Source organism: Sciurus vulgaris, assembly GCF_902686455.1.
Source record: "Sciurus vulgaris genome assembly, chromosome: 2".
Classification (NCBI taxonomy): Eukaryota; Metazoa; Chordata; class Mammalia; order Rodentia; family Sciuridae; genus Sciurus; species Sciurus vulgaris.
This window is the reverse complement of record NC_136462.1, coordinates 25,594,932-25,614,342: the sequence shown is the minus strand read 5'-3', so window position 1 is coordinate 25,614,342 and position 19,411 is coordinate 25,594,932. Positions and strand designations below refer to the sequence as shown.

At 36.9% G+C, this 19,411-nt stretch overlaps 1 protein-coding gene across 19 annotated transcripts in view; it reads left to right on the top strand.

The window, feature by feature from the left end:
* Positions 1-19,411, top strand: part of NRXN3 (neurexin 3) — a 1,486,572-nt gene that overhangs the window by 685,212 nt on the left and 781,949 nt on the right. For all 19 annotated transcript variants that reach the window (XR_013761785.1, XR_013761786.1, XM_079126730.1 and 16 more), the window contains one exon: positions 6,806-6,925. Coding sequence is in view for 17 of the 19 variants with exons in the window: in XM_079126730.1 (XP_078982856.1) it covers positions 6,806-6,925 (120 nt within the window). In the remaining 2 variants the exon portion in view is untranslated. The remainder of the gene's footprint in view (positions 1-6,805; positions 6,926-19,411) is intronic.

The window sequence follows — 19,411 nt, the reverse complement described above, 5'->3', positions numbered from 1 at the left end:
ATGTGATTGTTTGAAATTTGCAATCGTGGGAGCATTTTATACAAGTAAAACAAACATGTGACAAATCAGGAATTTTTTTTTCCCCTGGAGTGCTGCTGTTTTAAACATATACCACTAACCAAAGGCTACTGGGAATAAAAACTTTATGATGGCCTCTGGGTTTTAGCCAGTTCCCTTGTCCATCTTCACCTGTTTTAAATCCAATATTCACACTGTGAAAGGACTGAAGTGATTGAAGAGAACTGAGGTCTTACTGAAACTGCCAGTAATGTTAGATCTTACTGTTCATCTTCATGCCTCACCCTAGTTATTTGACTTTCAATTTTGAATTCCTGTTGAAGAAGAGGAAGCCATAAACTGCTGAGCATGCCTGATAAGAGGAGTTTGGGTACCTTGCTGAACACTGACATGGTATGGGTTCTGTCCTCAAGACAACAAGCTGGTGCTGGTTTAGTGATATGTATGCATTTTAAATTGGAGCATTTGAGGCACAGGTTTGGTTAAGTCTTTCTTGGGAAAGGAAATAACAGGAAAAATATACTGAGAGTGGTGTCCCGTGCTTTAGGCAGTATAAATAATAAAAGATAGTCTGTCAATTTTTGATTTTTTTCTAGAACATGAAAAGGACTTGACTAAGCCAGGGTGCATGGCCTGCAGAGGTGAATTTGAACAGTACCAGACATGAAAATGACAGTATGGGATAGTTCTTAAAGAGAAAACCAGTGCCAGGTTGAAGAATGATGGGAAATGTGTTGCGGCTATCAGATTATCATCTTAAAAAAAAAAAAAAAAAGAAACAAGACAAAATTTTATGTTTTCCAGTGGAGTGAAAAAAGAGCTGAGCGATAGAAACCAAAAAGTACTTACCTATTGACAATTTGTTAATATTTTCAGGGACAGTTTGGTTGCCTTGTCACTTTCTCCAGTAGATGAAGTCACTGTTGAAAATATGCTGAGAAAATCAAGAAGAAATGTGCTCTGTTTGTGAGCATTGGTTAAATATCAAATGCAGAAATAATGTGCAGCATGCCTACATGGAGGGATTTCCTAAGGCCTAAGTACAGTTTTAAGCTGCCAATAAAAAGGATAGAAAAGACTTTGTAAATATGTAATTCCAAAGGCTTGTGTTACCTTAGAACATCTGGAATTTTATGTTGGTTGAGAAGAGTGCTTTAGAAAAGTATGATTATTTGCTCCTTAGGATGTCTGTTATGCTTATAAACACATGCATTTGATGCAGATTTATGTTTGAATAATTGGACAAAACTATATCTTCCCATCTATTTTAATCAAATCTTGAATGGAAATGTCATTTGAAAATTTCCTTGTATGAAAACCCAAATTCTTATATTAAATATCATCTCTCCGGTTTGTAGGTTAGAAAAGGCTTAAATTGCTTTGACTGAGCCAATGTTACTACACATGTACCCCCACTTCCCATCTGGTTTACCTATATCCATAAGAGGCTAAGTGGTGGGCTGCAGAATTAGCAAGCTTGGGTTTGGGACCTCACCTTGCCACTTGGACTGGCTAGAGAGTGTTCTAGAGTCTAACCCAAACTTTTATTCATTCAACACAGTTATTACATACTGACCTGGGATTGGAGACACAAGGGAGTCCTTGTCTTAACATCAGGTGGGAGGGAATGTGCCTCATCATTTGATCAGAGGAGGAAATGTAGTTCACTAAACACCACCATCCCACGTCATTTTGAATAATGTGTGGTTTCAAGTAGAAGCTTATATGAGCTTTTATTGATAAATAAAGGGGTAAACTGTTAGGAAAATCACTTTGCTTTGAGTCCTAAATAAACATAAAAGGAAAATACACTTTTCCTTTCTCCCTCCCTCCTTCCATTTCTTCCTTCCTTTGTATCTTTTATTCTCTCATTTATTTAATTGTATCTCTGAACCCTCACCTTATACCAAATACCATGTCAGAAAGATGTAAAGATGGACAAGACAGGCAAGACTTCAGCTTTCCAGTGGCTTACATTCCAGTAGGATATGACAGATGAGAAGTTAATGGTACTGTAAAAAAGCAGAAATATTGACTAATGGAATAGCATGAAGAGCCCAGAAATAAGCCCATGAATTTATGGTCAATTGCTTTTTGACAAAAGTTCTAAGAACACATAATGGAGAAACGATAATCTTTCAAAAAATAGTGTTAGGGAAAGTGGACAGCCATGAGGAGAAGAAAGAATAAAGTTGGATTCTTATGTCAAATATAAAAATCTACTCTAAATTGACTAAAAATTTAAGCCTAAGACCCAAAACTATAAAAGTACTAGAAGAAATGGGTAATTCACAACATTTGTCTGGGAAAATAGTTTTTGAATATGACTCCAAAAGCACAGGCAACAAAAGCAAAAATTAACCAATGGAATTGCACCAAACCAAGAAGCTTCTGCCAAGGAAAGGAAGCTGTTTAGTGAAGAGCCAACCCATTGATTGAGGAAAAATAATTGCAAACCATACTTCCAATAAAGGGCTTATATAAAAAATATAAGGAATTCAGTTAAGTAGAAAACAAAACCAAAAACAAATAACCCAATTTAAAAAAAATGGGCAAAATACTGAATTAGTTCTCAAAAGAAGACATACAAATGGTCAACAGATAAATTAAAAAAAATGTTTATCATCAGCAATCATCAGTGAAATCAAACTAAACTACACAGAGATACCATCTCACCCTGTAAGAATGGCTATGATAAAAATATAAAGGGAAGGGTTGGCAAGAGGGTAGAGAAAAGGGAACCCTTATGTATTGTTAGTGGGAATGTAAGTTAGCACAGCCAATATGGAAGACAGTGTGGAAGTTTCTTAGAAAACTTAAAACAGAATGACTATATGATCAAACTCTCTCACTAGTGGGTATGTTTCCAAAGGACTTCCATACATCAGAGACATCTGAATCCCTATGTTGATTGCTACATTATTCACGATACCTAAGACATGGAAACAACCTAGGTGTCCATCCTTGGATTAATGGATAGTGACAATGTGGTGCATATACGCAGTGGAATACTAGCCTGCCTTTTAAAAAGTGTGAGACTCTGGAACTGCCACATCGTGTGTGAACCTGGAGGACATTATGCTACATAAAGTGAGGCAGGCACAGAGAAACTGCATGAACTTCTTATGTAGCTCTAAAATAATCAACAACAAAAAGCAAACTTGTAGAAATAGAATAGAATGGTATTCACCAGAGGCTGGGAGAAGGAGTGGAAGGGGAGAAAGTAGATGTGGATCATAGGGTCTAAAATTTCAGACAAGAGGACTAAGATTACTGCTCTGTTGCACAGAATGGTGACTACAATATCTTATAATGCTTTATGAATGTTAAAATTATTAAGAGTGTCTTTTAAATGTGAAGTGTGTGAGCCAATAGATCTGTTGGTTAGCCTGAATTAATCAGTTCACATAACATATATCAACATAATTAATATTGTTAACATATATCAAAACATCACTTTGTACCTCATAGTCACAAATAATTATTGTTCATTAATTAACAAAATAGCTTGAGCTATTTAATTATAGGTCATGTAATTGTTATGAATTAAACAAATAGGGGGACATGACAAAGAGTCAATAATGCTGGTGGGGACTTGTTTAAATAGAATAATTTGAGAAAGCTCATTTTCAGCTGAAACTTGGTCATTTGGAAATCTGGAGGATGGACATTTCAGGACATGGGTTTGGCAAGAGCAATGGAACTTGAAAACAGGGATGGTCTCCAAGTGTTGGAGTGGTGGTCCTGGGATGTGAGCAGGTGTCTAATCACCTGAAGGCCTTGTTGCAACTCAGATTCCCAATCCTACTCTCAGTTAGGAAGTCTGGGTGGAGCCTGAAAATGTCTTTTGTCACAAGTTCCCAGGTGATTCAGATGCCACTGGTTTGGTGGTGACCTTCTGAGCATCAGTGTGCTAGAGAGGAAAAAAATGAGAAAGAGTTGGCCAGGTAGTACCTGGCCAGGTACTGGGGACAGGTAGTACCAAGTGAGGTGGGAGCCCTGTGATCACAGGCTTGAAAGGAGGTATGTGGTTAATCCCAGGTTGACAAGAAGTCGTTGAAGGTTCTGATGGTCCCCATGACACCCCTCTTGTTCTTGGGTGGTTACAATACAGTTAGTGGTCGAAGATTATCTGCATCTATGGGGTGTACACTCAATAGTGCATGTGAGGAATGAATTCAGAGGAATTTGGGAAAAAAAAACCTTCTATAATTGATTTCTGATCAACCTCTGATAAATGAAAAAGACTTACTTCTGTTCACTTTGTAGGACAAAGATGTGCTCCTACACTTAGGTTTTGGAAGTATGACATAAGGGCTAACAGGGATGGCTACAGTTCAGATCAGCCCAACATCTACTGAAATACTTGACTGAATCTGTAGAGTACAATCAGTGCAGAAAGACCTTAGCAAAGCATATTACAGGATTTCTAACAGCAAGCTGCAATCTTTTGATGATAAACAGTAAAAATATGAAACAATTAGAGGATTATATAAGCAGAGGTTGGTGCAATGTGTAACAAAGTGCTAAATTGAACATTATCTATGCAAAAATTAATGATGCAGATAATAAGTGCTGTGACTGCTAAGAAGGGGGGAGAATTACTGTTTGAAGTTACTGGGGAATGTTTTGTCTCCGGGAGATGCTTAGGCTGGTACTTAGAAAATGGTTCAAATATGGCAGTTAGAAGGGAGGGAAGAGGCTTGGACAAGACTTTGTCTTCAGATTCAATCAACATGCAAAGAATTACTGTGCTTCCCTGAAGTTTTTGCTGTTCTGCTGCCTTTCAAGGGAAAGTTTTCCATGTGTTTCTGATTCTTGAGTACAATTGAATTACCAGTCCATTGTCTGGTGAGAGCTGTTTGGTCAGGGAGCCCTGTGGACTTCTCAGAAGCTTTTATCCTTTGAAAGAAGCTGTCCTGATTTGCCATTGTTAATGAAACTTGTATGACACAATGCTCCAGTTTAAGGCCCACTGAGAACATGACCATGTTCTTCCTTTCATCTCGACATGGGGGAACCACATGGCAAATAGAAGCTGCAGAAACCCAGCAGCAGTGCTGTTCCCCCAGTGGCAGTAATTGTCCTGAACTTTCTTATGTCATATCCTAATAGCTTTGTCTTCTGAGTGACAGCGTATACAGCTTCCACCCTTCATAAATAAATACAAAATGTTTTGCCACCCAGAAGGTGAACCCTTTGTAATCCCGTATCTCTTTTGAACATGCATCTTTAGGATCCCACATGCTTACGTTTTAATATTCTGTCCCTGTATGAGGCTTAGCTTGAAGATTGCCAACTATGCAGTTATTGCAATTGATATTTTTTTAACTTTGCTAAGTGCTTTTATGTCTTAGTTCCTGACTAATACATTTGATGAGTCAAGGGTCTCACCTCCTTGGCTGAGGCTTCCTGGGAAATCCATGGAATTATCCTGAATATGAAGATTATTTCCTACTAGCACAAATATTAACAAAGGTATAGGTTTATTTTTAATCCCAAGGTTAAAGCAGAAATTTGGATTTAAAAAGAGAGAATGATTGAAGAGAGGTGCCAGACTGACCTAAAGGGAGATTTTAATGACAATCTGCAAGGTAGAGAAAGGTAAAACTGTTTTGGTTTTTCAGTCCTGCCTGTCAGTAAAAGATTCTGAGAATGCTTCCAGAATAGGCCTATTTATAACTATGCACACGTGCTATTATGCCTATGTATTATTAGCATGTAAAATACACAGAAAATAGAAATAATAAAGAATGGAAAATTAGCACAACATCTAATATTTCTTCCTATATGCAAGTATTTCCCTTTTGTATCCTCTGGTGTATGCACCCTCTATTTGAGGGGACACACTGCTCAAATACCAAAGCAGCAGTGTAGTATAATGGTTCTTAAACGTTAGGCTGCGTCAGAATTTTCTGGAAGTTTGTAAAAACAGTTTTCTGCTTCCACCCCAAAGTCCGTAGTTCTGATAGGGGGCCCAAAATTTGCATTTCTAACAAATTCTCAGGTGATGCTGGTCTGAGGACTAAACTTTGAGAACCACTGTGTAATTAAGAGCTTGGTCTCCAAGTTTGTTTCCCTAAGTTGAACAGACAACAGCATTCTTGACAAAATGTGTGGCCTTGGGAAAATTATGTTATCTCTCTGAATTTGGTTTTTTAAATCTGTAAAATGAACGCAATCATAATTATAGTCATCTTAGAGTCACTAGAAATCTTAATGAGGTAATGTAGATAAATTGCCTAGCACTCAGTGCTGATCACCTATAAAACACCAAGCTACATTGGGTTTCCCCTCCCCTTTTTCCTCTTCCCCATCATCATCATTATCATAAAACACCTTTCTAATGTCACAAAGTGGACATAGGGACTCCGAGTTTCAGGATAAAATGTTGTACCTTATTTCACTACATCATGAAAATGTATATATTTTTTTCTACTTCAGCATTATGCATTAAGAAAGACCATGCTCTAAGTGAGACATCTTTTGAGTTGAATGGTAGAGATGAAGCTCTTTTGCAAAGTCTGCCTAAAGGAGAACAGTGTGTTCAGCCCTCTCCCTTCTATGTGTAATTGTTGATAGTTTGTGGCTAAGTGTGTATTTCTGTCATCTTTTGTATATACGGAATTCTTGTTGCATGTAATTGAGTTGACATTTTTGGTGGTTGTGATTTTGAATATTTGGGGGGCATGAGATTGGTGATTTCAGGTGATTTCTTTGGAATTTGACTAATGTTCAACGTTTCTTCTCTCTCTTCTCCTTTTCTTCTATTATTGTGAATGTCTAGGACCCAGTACCACTTGCCAGGAAGATTCCTGTGCCAACCAGGGGGTCTGCATGCAGCAGTGGGAAGGCTTCACCTGTGATTGCTCTATGACGTCCTATTCTGGAAACCAGTGCAATGACCGTGAGTGCAACCTTTTCTTACTGGGAACTTTTTCAAGAGATTCAGAGGTTTGGAGAAATCTTGAGACAATGTGTAAAGAAATAGCTTTTCTAAAGGACTCAAGTAATTCTGTCCTCCAGAAACATGGAAAATAATCAACTAGTGTTCTCATGGGAAGAGCAAAAGAGACATTTGTTGCTTAATGATGCTAGCTGTTCTCCAGTATTCTTCCCCTCTGCTTTTCCTTTAGGTTTGAATACTTGTGACTGAGAAGCAAAGGAACAGTTCAGAGTATATTTTTATGTAAGGAGTTCAATTCTCCATGAATTAACTCCTTGGGTAATAGTTTTGAGACTCTGTCCATTTACATTGCCTAGAATTTGGAGGGTATTTAAAAAATACAGCTGTTGTCTCAAAACGTCTGAGTTTAGAGGACTTCTTAAGGTCTCCCAAATGTAGAAGGCATTTGGAGGTTTTTTTTTTTTTTCCATTTAGAAACTTTTATAGCATATTGAAGGTGTCTTTCAAATATAAAACAGAGATTCCTAATAGCTAAACTTATTGGTATCTTTGCATATATATATATTGCTTTCCTGTTTGAAATACATTTCTACTCTGTGAGTTTGTTCCAGGTATTTATCTGTGTATTTGAGGAAGAGAATCTGGTGATTGCTATTCCCACACATTAGTGATGCTTTGGGTGCATCTGTTGATTTAATCCTGAGAGGATTGATTTCATGGAGGTAATTCTGGCTCTGATGGTGGAGAGACTTCAGTGCTGTGAGAATCTATAACCTGAGTCTCCATTTCCTTCTCACATTATTTCCCCATCATGGCTATTTCAAAGACAAGCAAACACAATTTGTTGAAGAGTCCTGCGTCCTGCTGATTTTCTAAATGCTGTCTTCATGGTAGATATTTGTCTTATAATCCAAACTCATTTGACTTCTTCATTTTATAAAAGGATGCATGATTTTATTAGAGCAAATAAGGAAGTCAGAGTATAGTGTGTCCATATGGGTGCAGCTGCCAATTACAATGCTATGTCTCTCATGTCTCCTTTTTACCCCTGATCCTTATTTCTCAACTTCTTTCATATGTGTAGGTGTCTCATGTGGTTCTTGTTTCCATTTTCCTTAGTAGCTTTTCGCTCCATATGTTCTTTCATTCTCTTAAGATACATTAAGAAGCAAATGGGGAACCTGGCAATCTAGAGAGAAAATTATGTGATACCCATTCATCTAAATATAAGCATATGACTCCATTTCTGTCATGCGAATGGTACCATTCCCACAGAAGGTTTTGGCATCAGATTGCTCTTGCCAAGTAGTTTGGTGTTGTTGAAAATCTTGTTTCCATATTTATGATTAGGAAACACTATTTCACTCTGAAACAGACAATTATGAACCAATCCAGGGTGCCCGGGGAATTGTGCTATATGCTCTTTCCTTTCCCTCCAATTTGTCTGTCTGGGACTCTCTAGGATAATGCTTCTTTATCCTCACAACCTTGCTCTTTATCATACATACATCCCATTTTGGGTAAAAAAAAATGATCAGGAAGAGACTGCACACAGAAAAGGCAGAAAGGTAAGTCAACAACTGCAGCAAATGTGCACAATCTTCAGAAGGTATGTATGCATTTTTCTATCATTGACAAACACCTCTGTCACTCAGAGTCAGATGTTTTGTGGTAAAATTCAACCAGTGTTCTTCCCAGCTTTCAATGATTGCTTCTGATTTTGTCAAGAGCAGATTGTGTCTCTGTTGAGGATGCAGACTACTGCATTATCTAACTCTGGCAATTTGTTGGTATAAAATGAAGTATTGGGATGAGGATTGGAAAAATGTCAGCTTTCCTTTGTGACACTAGCTTCTCAGGCTTCAAAAACTCTAAGATATCCAGGTTTAGGGAAATGCATTTTGGAATTTATTCTCTAAGCAATGTAAATGAGTCTTTTGTTTAAGAGGACCTAACAGCACAAATTGCTATCAGAATCCGTTTGCCTGATCCTCTCCTGGAGAGTATACCTTGGCTTCTGTTATTGGATGGTGGTCATTGAAATGAAGCAAGTACATTTTAATTCTAGAATGTAATAAATGTAAAGAATTCAGATATGCAGGATGTGACTATCAAGTTCAGATATAAATTTTTAACAAAACTCAACTACATATACTTAAATGATAGATTACTTAAAATGTTACAGTGGATGGTCCCTATATGCAATTGGCGTTCAAGGTATTTGGTGGGGGGTGCTTCTCTTTTGGAACTAGCATCAAAACCAGTTTATTCCACAAAGACAATCAGTCTTACTACTTTACATAATTGATCATTATTTCCTATATTAACTCTTAGAGTTGTAATTTGTTATTTCATCTCACAAATGTATTCAAAATAAAGTTACCTCTCTGATATTCTGTGCTCATAAGTTCTTGGTAGTTTAGTCTGTATAAAGAATTGAATAAGTATCTTCAGTGTCACTAGCAGAGTTGAACAGGTTCACGCTTAGCATTAGAAAAAGCGTGAGGGTAATTACAAATAAAGGAGAAGGAATGGAATAAGTTAATGGGAGAGAAACAGGGAATAGGAAGAAAGGATCCTCTATAGAGAGGATCAGGGGCTGACCCTTATGTGGAAGTAGTGGCATAAAATCACTAATTATTGCTTTGGTATCCTACATACCTTAAGTGGCTTTCCTTTTACCCAAATAACACATGTCATGACATTGTGAATAGAATGTCATTGATGGAATCTGGCCTTGACCTCATTCTTGAAAAGGAATATTGGCAGAATATTGCATATATCTATAATTATAGATTTTTCATAAAATGTCATAAGACCACGCAAATTGGTTAAGATGAAATCTAATGGCAAAGATGTTTTGGGGGAAAATGTTTTGAATCTCTATCTATGAAGTTGTTTCTCAGGGAAGCAGATTGACTCTCAAATAAAGGAAATGAAAACACATCAATTTATTACTGCACATCTAAGAATAGAAACTTGTTTAATAGGTGAATGACTAGGCTTTATGTTTTCAAAAGTAGGTATTTATTCCATCATGTGTAAAAAAGTTAATTGTATCTGGTGTAACTTGGAAGGCTCTGAGGAAGTGTGTGGGCAGTTTAGAGTCTTTCTCACTCACTCTGGTGTTGGTTTAATTACTCATGACCTATTCTTTCTTCTTGCTTATCAAATCTGGAGTTTGCTTGACAATTTTAAGATGCTGTCCCATAGATGATATCTCCAGAAGAAACCTGTATTTTTTAAAACTTGGTTTAGTGTGAGTAGGCCACAATGACTTTCAGTTCATTCCATTATTCTTTGTGTGAGCAGGTTGGGTTGATGGATGCAGCTGGGTGAATTTCAGGTTTACTCTTACAAAGCTGTCATGGTTTTGAAGATGTGACACATATTCTTGGGAGCTGATTACTTTGTGTAAGAGTGACTCACTCGAGTGGGTTAGAAAATAAGAATTATCTGATTAGAAACTCAAGTATAATTGATTTACTAATAGTTTTACATAGTTTTAGATATGACTGTCCACCATTTTATGTAATGGTAAAACCCTGGGGTGTTTCTTCCCATCAGGTTAACTTTCAGGGCTGTCTTGATACTACAGTGGACATCATCATCCTAGAAGCAATTTTGAGTTAACATAGTACCCAAGCTGTGTGGAAGGACACATAAGTTACATTCTCCAAAGGTAATCTTCAGTTTTTCTGAAAAATTCAAAACAAAGGGTCTGACTTCTCAGTGGATGAGCACTACCTGAGAGCCAACCTAATGGTATGTGCAGGGCCGCCTTTGAAGAATGACAAAGCAAATGGGACCTTATAAGAGTTATTATGGAGACATTCTTTCTGGATATCAGATTCTTATTGGCATTTTAAGTCAGGACTTAGAACCTTAGAAATTCCATATTATGGCAGCCATTACTCACCATCAGAAGAATCCAGAATCTCTTCTCCATGCTGTGTGACAACACCACTCTCTCGGGCAGCCTGTTGTTGAATTCTTCTCTCCACAGTATTGAAAAGCATTGCACAAAATCCATCTCTGCTGCATGCATCCACACATACAGAAAGGGTTATCACTTTTTAGGGGCTTTGTGAAAATATCAGTTTTAAACAACACATAATGATCCAATAAGAGTACTGTTACCTTTAACTGTTCATGACAACTGCTCTGAGTTGCACAATAATTTGGGAATCTCATTATTGCTTTTGTGTCGGGAAAAGCACATGTCTACAAGAACAGCCCATGCATGGCACATGAATTCTTAACATGTGTCAGGTTTCTGGGTTTATGAATCCAATGTTGATATTGGCTTTGTTGAATGAGGATGAGGGAATCTATGTGGGTCTCAGACCACCATCAGCAGACAGCTATCCTGTGCTATGTTGCTAGTCGTGCGTTGCAGTCTATGTGTTGGAGAAATTGCTGGGCTCACACTGGCATGTGATAATAGATGTTTTTTGCTTGCAACAAATCAATAGCGAGCAGCTGTGGATTGTGCAGATAGTGGAGTGTGAAGCGCCTTTTCAGACAGTTTTCTGCTAGAGTGGCTGTTAAGCTGCACTGTTGGCTATTGATTGGCCTTTTGCTTTTTATTTATTGTGTGGGTTTATTTATTTTTTTTAATGTAGGTTGGCGTATTGATTAAATCTGTTAAAAACACATTTCCCATTCAGGCTTCAGAAAAAATAAGCAAGATATGCATTACTTAGTGTAAAAACAAGGGGGCAGATGTGCGTATGCTAATTCTCTCTCTTGGTTCCATATATGTACAAAAGCATTATGCTGTTATAATATATCCACATTTTTGGCCAAGTATTTATTCCTCACCTCTGTTTTCATGTTGCTTGTCCAGCAAACAGATGCTATTGGAGTTGACTTGTGAGGCAGTTGTTTGTGGCTTAGAACATACTCTATTATTTATTCACTTACCAGATATTGTTATTTGTAGATATAATCATGAATAAGATATGGTTCTGTTCTCAAAGACATTACCATCTAAGGGGGGAAGATACATATGAAGGTGTTTCAACAGAAATATGAGCAGTGTAGAGTGAAGAGTCATAAAGTGGAGTAACAGCAGCTGTCCCTAGGGTTGAAGCACCAGGAAGAAGCACAGCTGCTCTTAGGACAGTTTCCTTTGAAGAACGAGCCTTGAAAAATTTGTAAGTACCTTCTGAGCAAATATGAAACAGAAGAGGTTTTGGGAGGAAAGGTTATATTCTAACAAGCAAGTAGAAATATGTTTCAGCCACTGTTAACGTTCTGGCATCTTCCTTCCAGCCTGTTTTAAGCATTTGTATGGTTAAGATCTTTAAAATTTGTACTTTATTTGGTTTGACAATGCATGCATTTTAAAATATTTTTTAAAAAATATTAGATTTCCTAATCTCCTTTAGTAGAATGCACATCAAAGTGACCAAGTCTTGGGGTAGAATTCCTCTTCCCCAACACTAAATCCATTGCTGTCCTGGGTGGAGGCCTAATGGAACCCAAATCTTGGTTGATCTCATTGATTTATTGGTGATCTTGGAAATTTATTTATAATGAACCAAAATTTTAAAACATCTTATTAAATTATAAGCGCTATCCTAAGCATAGTCATTAATACAATTGGCTTTTGAATCAAAGTGATTTAGATAACAGTTCCAACTCTTTCAAATATTGTAATATTGAATTATTTACTTAGCCTCTTGAAACTTTGGTATAACACACAGAAGATAATAGGTACTTAATAATTAGGCATGGTGGTAATTTTTATTGTTAGCAATAATATTTGACATTCATTAAATCCTTACCATGTTCTTGAGACTGTACTAGGGCATTTATAAAGATGCTTAAATCCCTTTAACCATCTCCAAATCCCTCAGTAATATGACATTACTATGGTCCTGATATTAACAATGAGAAAACTGAGGTCACAGGAACTAGCTGAGTGAGGACTTGGGACCTGTCTATGTTATGTGAAAGTCCACATTCTTATTAGTTTTGCTAATTCTTAACCATTATGAGAAATAATAAAAGTTTAACATCTGCATTAATTATTAGACCAGGATGCTTAATTCCAGGCAGGCAAGTCCTGTTGGCCAACCAAATCACATAAGACACAGGATTGGGAATTCTGAACATTAAGTGATTCTGTATTAATACTCAGGTGAAGCCATTTAGAATCAGAATATATTTCATTATAATAGAATTTGAATATTCTCCTTTATTTCTGACTGTGTTTTCATTACCTGTGGACCCAGATCATCTGGTTTTCATGTGTTTATATTATTATGATTCTAATATTTGTCATGGACAAGCATAGTGAAATGAGACCACTGATGGGAAGAGAGTCTGTGTTCAAATCTATCACTGGCCTCTCTTAGTCCATACTATGATAGAGTTGAGTGACTCTATCACTTAACATCTGTTACCTTGGGAAAATTGGTTTAATTCCTTACCAAGGGAAACAATAAGATGGTAGAAATATAAATAAGATAGTAAATGAACACTTGAAGAACTAGATATTTATGGGTAAAAAAAATATTAAAAATTATTGGAATACAAATTTTGGAAAGATATAAGATTGGTACATGTTCCAAAGGGCAGGAACCTCTTAGCCTTTGATGTTCTCTTTCTGCTGAACATATATAGCTCAGCTGAAAAAACATTTATGGAGCATCTTGAAGATAGTAAATATCGGTGTTGAACAAGTAATACCCTCCTATGGAATTAAATATTTCCCAAGTGGGTCTGTTAAACAATGTCCTTATATGACATTGAAAGGGCACATGTTTATTCTCAATTTTTTTCTAAGTTATGGGCAATTTTTATTTAGAGTGTTACCATCTATTCGGTTTCAAATTCCTTTTTACCTCAATTTCCTCTTTTATGCAATTATCTTTTACTTTTAATCACTTATCTGTGCCCAGTCACTGTGCTGACTTCATTGTCATTGTGTCATTCAAACCTCACAACAGTACCCCAAAATAGGTACTTCTGTAATCCACGTTTCACAGAAGGAAGAATGAATACATGGACAAGTCAAGTGATTAGCTCAATGTGACAAAACTATCAGGTGGGGCGCACTAAGGTTCAGAGTAATGTTTGGTTTCAAGTGTGGGGACTTGACTGTCTCAGAAACCTGTCTGAAAGCACAGGTGTTTAGAGCCACATTAGCCACAGAACTTACCTTTGTTGGCACTGTAGTTTCTAGTGTCTGTACTGTTTTTTGAGGAGGTGCTATGTATTTTCACTTGTTACTTCATGTATTTTAAAAAAGGGCCTCATTAGTACTGATTGGTTCAGGTGACAAGACCAGAAATTCTTAATAGAATTTAATAAGTATCATTTTGTAAGTTTGGTACATTTAGGCAGGCAGAGGGCTGAGTGTAGAAAAGTCAGAAAGACTAGACTGAGCTGCAGGAAACCATGGTGGGTAAGATCTGAAAGGTAAGTCAGGTATAAGAGAAGCATTCATGTGTGGCCAGCATCAAAAGTAATGCCCAGAGGTATTTATTTGCACCTGCTTTTTATTCCTGACACATATTCACGGTAGCCAAAGAATGGTATTTCAACCCAGGGTCTTCAAAGAGCAAGAATGAAGGTACAATCACTCCCAGGAATAGTTCCATAGAGGTGGGTTTTATTTTGTTGTCTAGGAGAATCATTCTTGCTTATAGATTCCCTGATAATCTGGGGATTTTGGGGGTAACCTCAAGCTAAACTGACAGCTGATTTACATGCATGCTATATCAAACAGATTCAGCAAGCTTAGAATAGTTTTCAGCTTTCATTTTGCACAGCCTTCCATGAACATGCAATGAGACTCACATGTGAACCATTAGTTTCCATAGATCCCAAGTGGCACTCGGGCCTGTGGTTCGAGGAGAAATAGTCTCAACAATTCAGGGTCTTATAGCTTGTCAGGGATTATGAGCTGATGGAATTTGTGGCCTCACTAATTTAATTTTAGCCATCTTCATCATGCTGTATTTGTAGACCATTTTTATTGCTTATGTTTAATTATAGCCCATTTATTTCTCATGTACTTGGCTAGTTACTTATTGATGGTGATGGCAATAATCTGCTGAGAGACTTTTGGTTTACAAAAGATATTTTTTATATTACCTTGTTAGTCACATACAGGTACAATTTTAATGTATTTTTCAATATAGACTCATAATTTCCTACATTTATTTCCACATGTAAAGGCAAAAAAGGTGCAAACTACTTAATCTTGTCTTGTAAAATAGGCCTAATAAATATAATTTGGTTTCGTTCCCTCATTTTCCTCCTTTATTTCTTTTTAAGGGAGGGGCAAAGAATCTTGTGATTAAGGTAAAATTTGTATTCAGCAAGATACTTAGATCTTACATGTATTACCTCAAAGTTTTATACTCATGTAACCAATAATCCAGTGAAGATAAAGTGTGGTTCCATCTTCCCTGACAATTACTCCATGTCCTGTCCAGTTAGTCCCTTTCACTCTGAGGCCACCATTATTTGAATTTGTATCACCATACATTATTTTCGTCTGGTATAATGCAACATGTGATCCATTATGTCTGTTTTCTCTAGATCTGTGTAATGTTTTTAAGATTCATCCATGCCACCTGAATCTAGCCACCTGAGTCTCTCCTGACTCTCAGTCCCATCTCCTCAAATGTAGGTGCCACCTACAGCCCAGAAGAGCTGGGCTCCTTCTGGAGTGTTCTCCTATGGGATCCATGGTGCAGAAATTCTCTCAAGGCAGTAAGCTGGGAAAACCTTACGGTTTACCTTGTTTATCTTCTCTCTTCCATCCATAACCACCTTTCTTTGCTGATGTCAAGTGTCTTACAAGCTATTATTTCATGAGTTGTCCTTTTCCTCATTGTAATAAGTCTTACAGGTTCAAATTCTATTATCTCATCTAGGTAACAAGTGAATGCCAACCTGATCCTTTCTAATGGACTTTGCCTTTGCACTGTGAGATCAGGGGAAAGGTAGAGGGGAAAGACATAACCCACAAGGTTCTCCGCTTCAAGCATACATTTTCAGAATGATCTGTGACTTTACATGAGTCCCAAAATGATGGCCCTGGTGGTATGGAATATTCTGAGATCTGATTGATTGATTTATTGGAAAGTACTTCAATTCTAATTACAGGCCTTGTGAGACCAGAAAACCTTCTGTAGCCAAATAACATGCTGTAAGAAGTTGGTTAAGTACGTGTAAATGTGTCTCTATCAAGCATTTCTTCATTTGAGTGTCTGTTATGAGGTCCCCGTTGCTTTCTCTATTCAATCCTCTGATAACACTTGATTAAGCTCAGTGGGTGCTAGGATGGATTTGGCTTGTGTAGTTAGTCTTTCTTCTTCTTCTTCTTCTTCTTTTTTTTTACTTAGAATTATGGTTTGTTTTCTCACCTACTTTTATCCTGTGGATCTTTGCCACCTGATCCATGTCTCTTTGCCAAATGAAATTAGGAAATGTTTTCAAACAAAGAATTTAGAGACTTTGGGAAAATGGAAATGTTTCTGTGCTAGGTAATGTTTTGGGCATTGATTTCTCCTTATTTTGATCTCCAGGCACATTCTTTTGCTTGTGTCTATGGAAGTAAAGGGACCACATTGTTATTGCTTTCTATTAGTAACCAAGTTTTTTTTTTTTTTTTTTAAATAATAAAATTATACAAGCCCACTGTTGAAAACTTGGAACACAAATAAAAGTCCAAAGCAGTATAAAAACATAACATAATTTTATCAATTATTAATATGACTTTCTTTAGAACATGTATAGTGTCAAGCACAAAATAGACATTCAAAATACATTTGTTGGATAAATGACTGAGTCTTGCATGTTTTCCAAGTCTGAGTTGTGAAAAGGTGCTAGTGTTCTTTTCATGAAATGAATAGTATTTCCACCAGGGCTGGGTGATTGCTTGCCAGAAGGAATGCATTTAGGCATACAAGAGTTATAATGAGCATGCCAATATGTAATTTTCTTCTTCAAATGAAAAATGAAAATGTCAAGATGTTTTCATTTTTCCTCTCTTGACTTTCTTCTCATGGAAATCCTTACAATTTCTGAACAGTTTTACATAGACACATTTTCACACAAGTGAAATGGTTTTCTAGTGATCCTTATAATGTATATGGGCAAAACCCCTTGTGATCCTTAACAGCTCTTTTCCCCCCATGTGACACTCACTCAAAGAGACACTGTGCTTTATTTCACTTGGTGATATGTCTTATAATGGTCTAGTACCCTTGGGATCTTGTGAGACATTAGAGCTCTTCAACCCGAATGCCATTCATCAATACCCTCTGATTTGCACATTGATCAAACCAATGCTATACAATTGGGGACGGTGTCAAATTTAAAACACAAGGCTTCCTTTTTACCTTGAACTGCAAAATTTTCACATCTGTGTGGGAGAAGCCAACCAAACCTTATAAAATCTTTTGTAATTGTCATGAGAGGAAACAATAGCAATGACATTGACTCTAAGGCATTATTTCCCAGAAAATTCACTGGATATTGTTGGAGTTCAGCCCTCAACTAAATCTAAAATTGCAGTTTTACCCAAGGAGCCTTACAGGAGTAAAATCAAGCACATGTTTGTATAAAGAAAAATAATTACATGCAAATATATATATATACATATATTTAAAATAATGTGTGTATATATATGTGTGCGTGTCCATATATATGTTATAAATAAGTATAATTTCCTTTAGGATTTTTTCCAACTTCTGAAATAGTTCTCTATCCAAATACCTCTGTTTCTCACAAAATCACAGGTGAACTTTTAATTGAATCTCAAGCAACTGGAAAGTCATGTATTTCTGTAATTGTGAAGGTATAATGTATTTGCCTGGGTCCCCAATCAGGTATCTGTCTGCCTTTGAGGATGTTTGGCAGAAAGTCACTTGATCCTATCTGAATTCTCAATATGTGGGGTATAATTTTATCTCTGAAAAAGGATTTAGGCAGGAAGATGGCATCTGGGATTTATCCTTGAAAAAGAGCTTTCTTACCTAAAGTTCCCATATGGCTTCCTATGCTGGCATTTGAGTATATCATTCAGTTAGTGTCCACATCAGTGCCCTGGCATTAGGAGACTGGGAGGAAGGCTTTGGAAAAAGACCTGTAGTTCAGCTTATACTTCATGCACATATAACTATTGTCCTACCTCATGCAAGATCCTGAGAACAAATTTAAAAGAATGTATTAGAAGAAGTGTGTTTAGCCAAATAAACTTTCAGTGGTGTTAGAGGCTTTATTCCAATCTCTGCAATATACCACATACATTTACAACATCTAACTAATTTGCATTTGGATTAATTTAGCATATTTTCCTATTATATAAAGCTTAATGAACAATAAACACAGCTATAACCAAATTTCACAGCTCTTTCTCAGTGTGGGGTAACATTTTACATTTAGTTATATTTGGTTTCTAGGTAATATGTGATTTGTGGCTATAATTCCTAAAATTGCCTCTCTTGTCACTTGGAGTGTTTTGGTGGTGATTCTTCGGACCTACAGCAAGGGAGAAAGGAGAAAAATCACTTTGAAATTCCATGAGGTCATGTAGTGAAAATCAGCAAGAGTATATTCAGAATGATTCTCCCTTTTATTTACCTTGACAATCTTTAAGTCCCCCATTGTTTGTCTCTATGCTTTTATTTCTGAGCCCTACACTGTTTTCAAGTTCCAGATAAATCTTCCCCAAACACCAGTTTTGAGTTTTACTCCTTTGCTTATGAAGTGTTAGTGACCTTCTCTCAAAAGACTACAAACCCACCCCTTGACTTTCAGGAGCTTCTATAATCTTGTTTTTAAAATCTGACTCTTCAATGGTGTCTCTGATATTCATGACTTTCTGTGCCCTCCAGTGAGGCCATTTTTCTCAACAGTCACCAGCATATTCTGTGGTCACTATGACCCATGCCCTTGCTGCTACAGTTCTTCCTCCTTGGAGCCTGGAACATTCCCTCTGGACCTTGAGAGCTCAACACCAATCTCACCTATCCCCTTGAGTCTTCTCTCACCACTTAACATCATATTGATCTCTTCTCCTAAATCCCACTGCATTTATTTTTGAATCAGAGCAACAACTTGGCTCAGCATCCAAAGCGGATTACTTTGGAGGTGAGAGTAAAAGGTGGATTTTAATCCTGGCTCCTTTCCTTTTAACTCTGTGACCTTTGGCCATGAATATTGTGCAACCTCACAATACAAGCTTGCAAGAGTCCCATCTATGTGGACAGGCTTAGAAATAATGGACGGAAAGCAAAATTTTAGACCTGGGAGTTTCTAGGTAGCAGTTTATGTTACAAAGGAAAAACTTCTGTTGAAGAAAAATATCACCAATAAATAGCTAGTAGAATTTTGAGTAGATCAATTATCACTGCTGTTTTACCTTTACTGTGTTCCTCAGAGACATGATTTTCCTCCATGTGCTGACTCTGGTTTCCTTTTGGATTTAATTTGACTGTGAGGGTGTGCGTGGGTGGT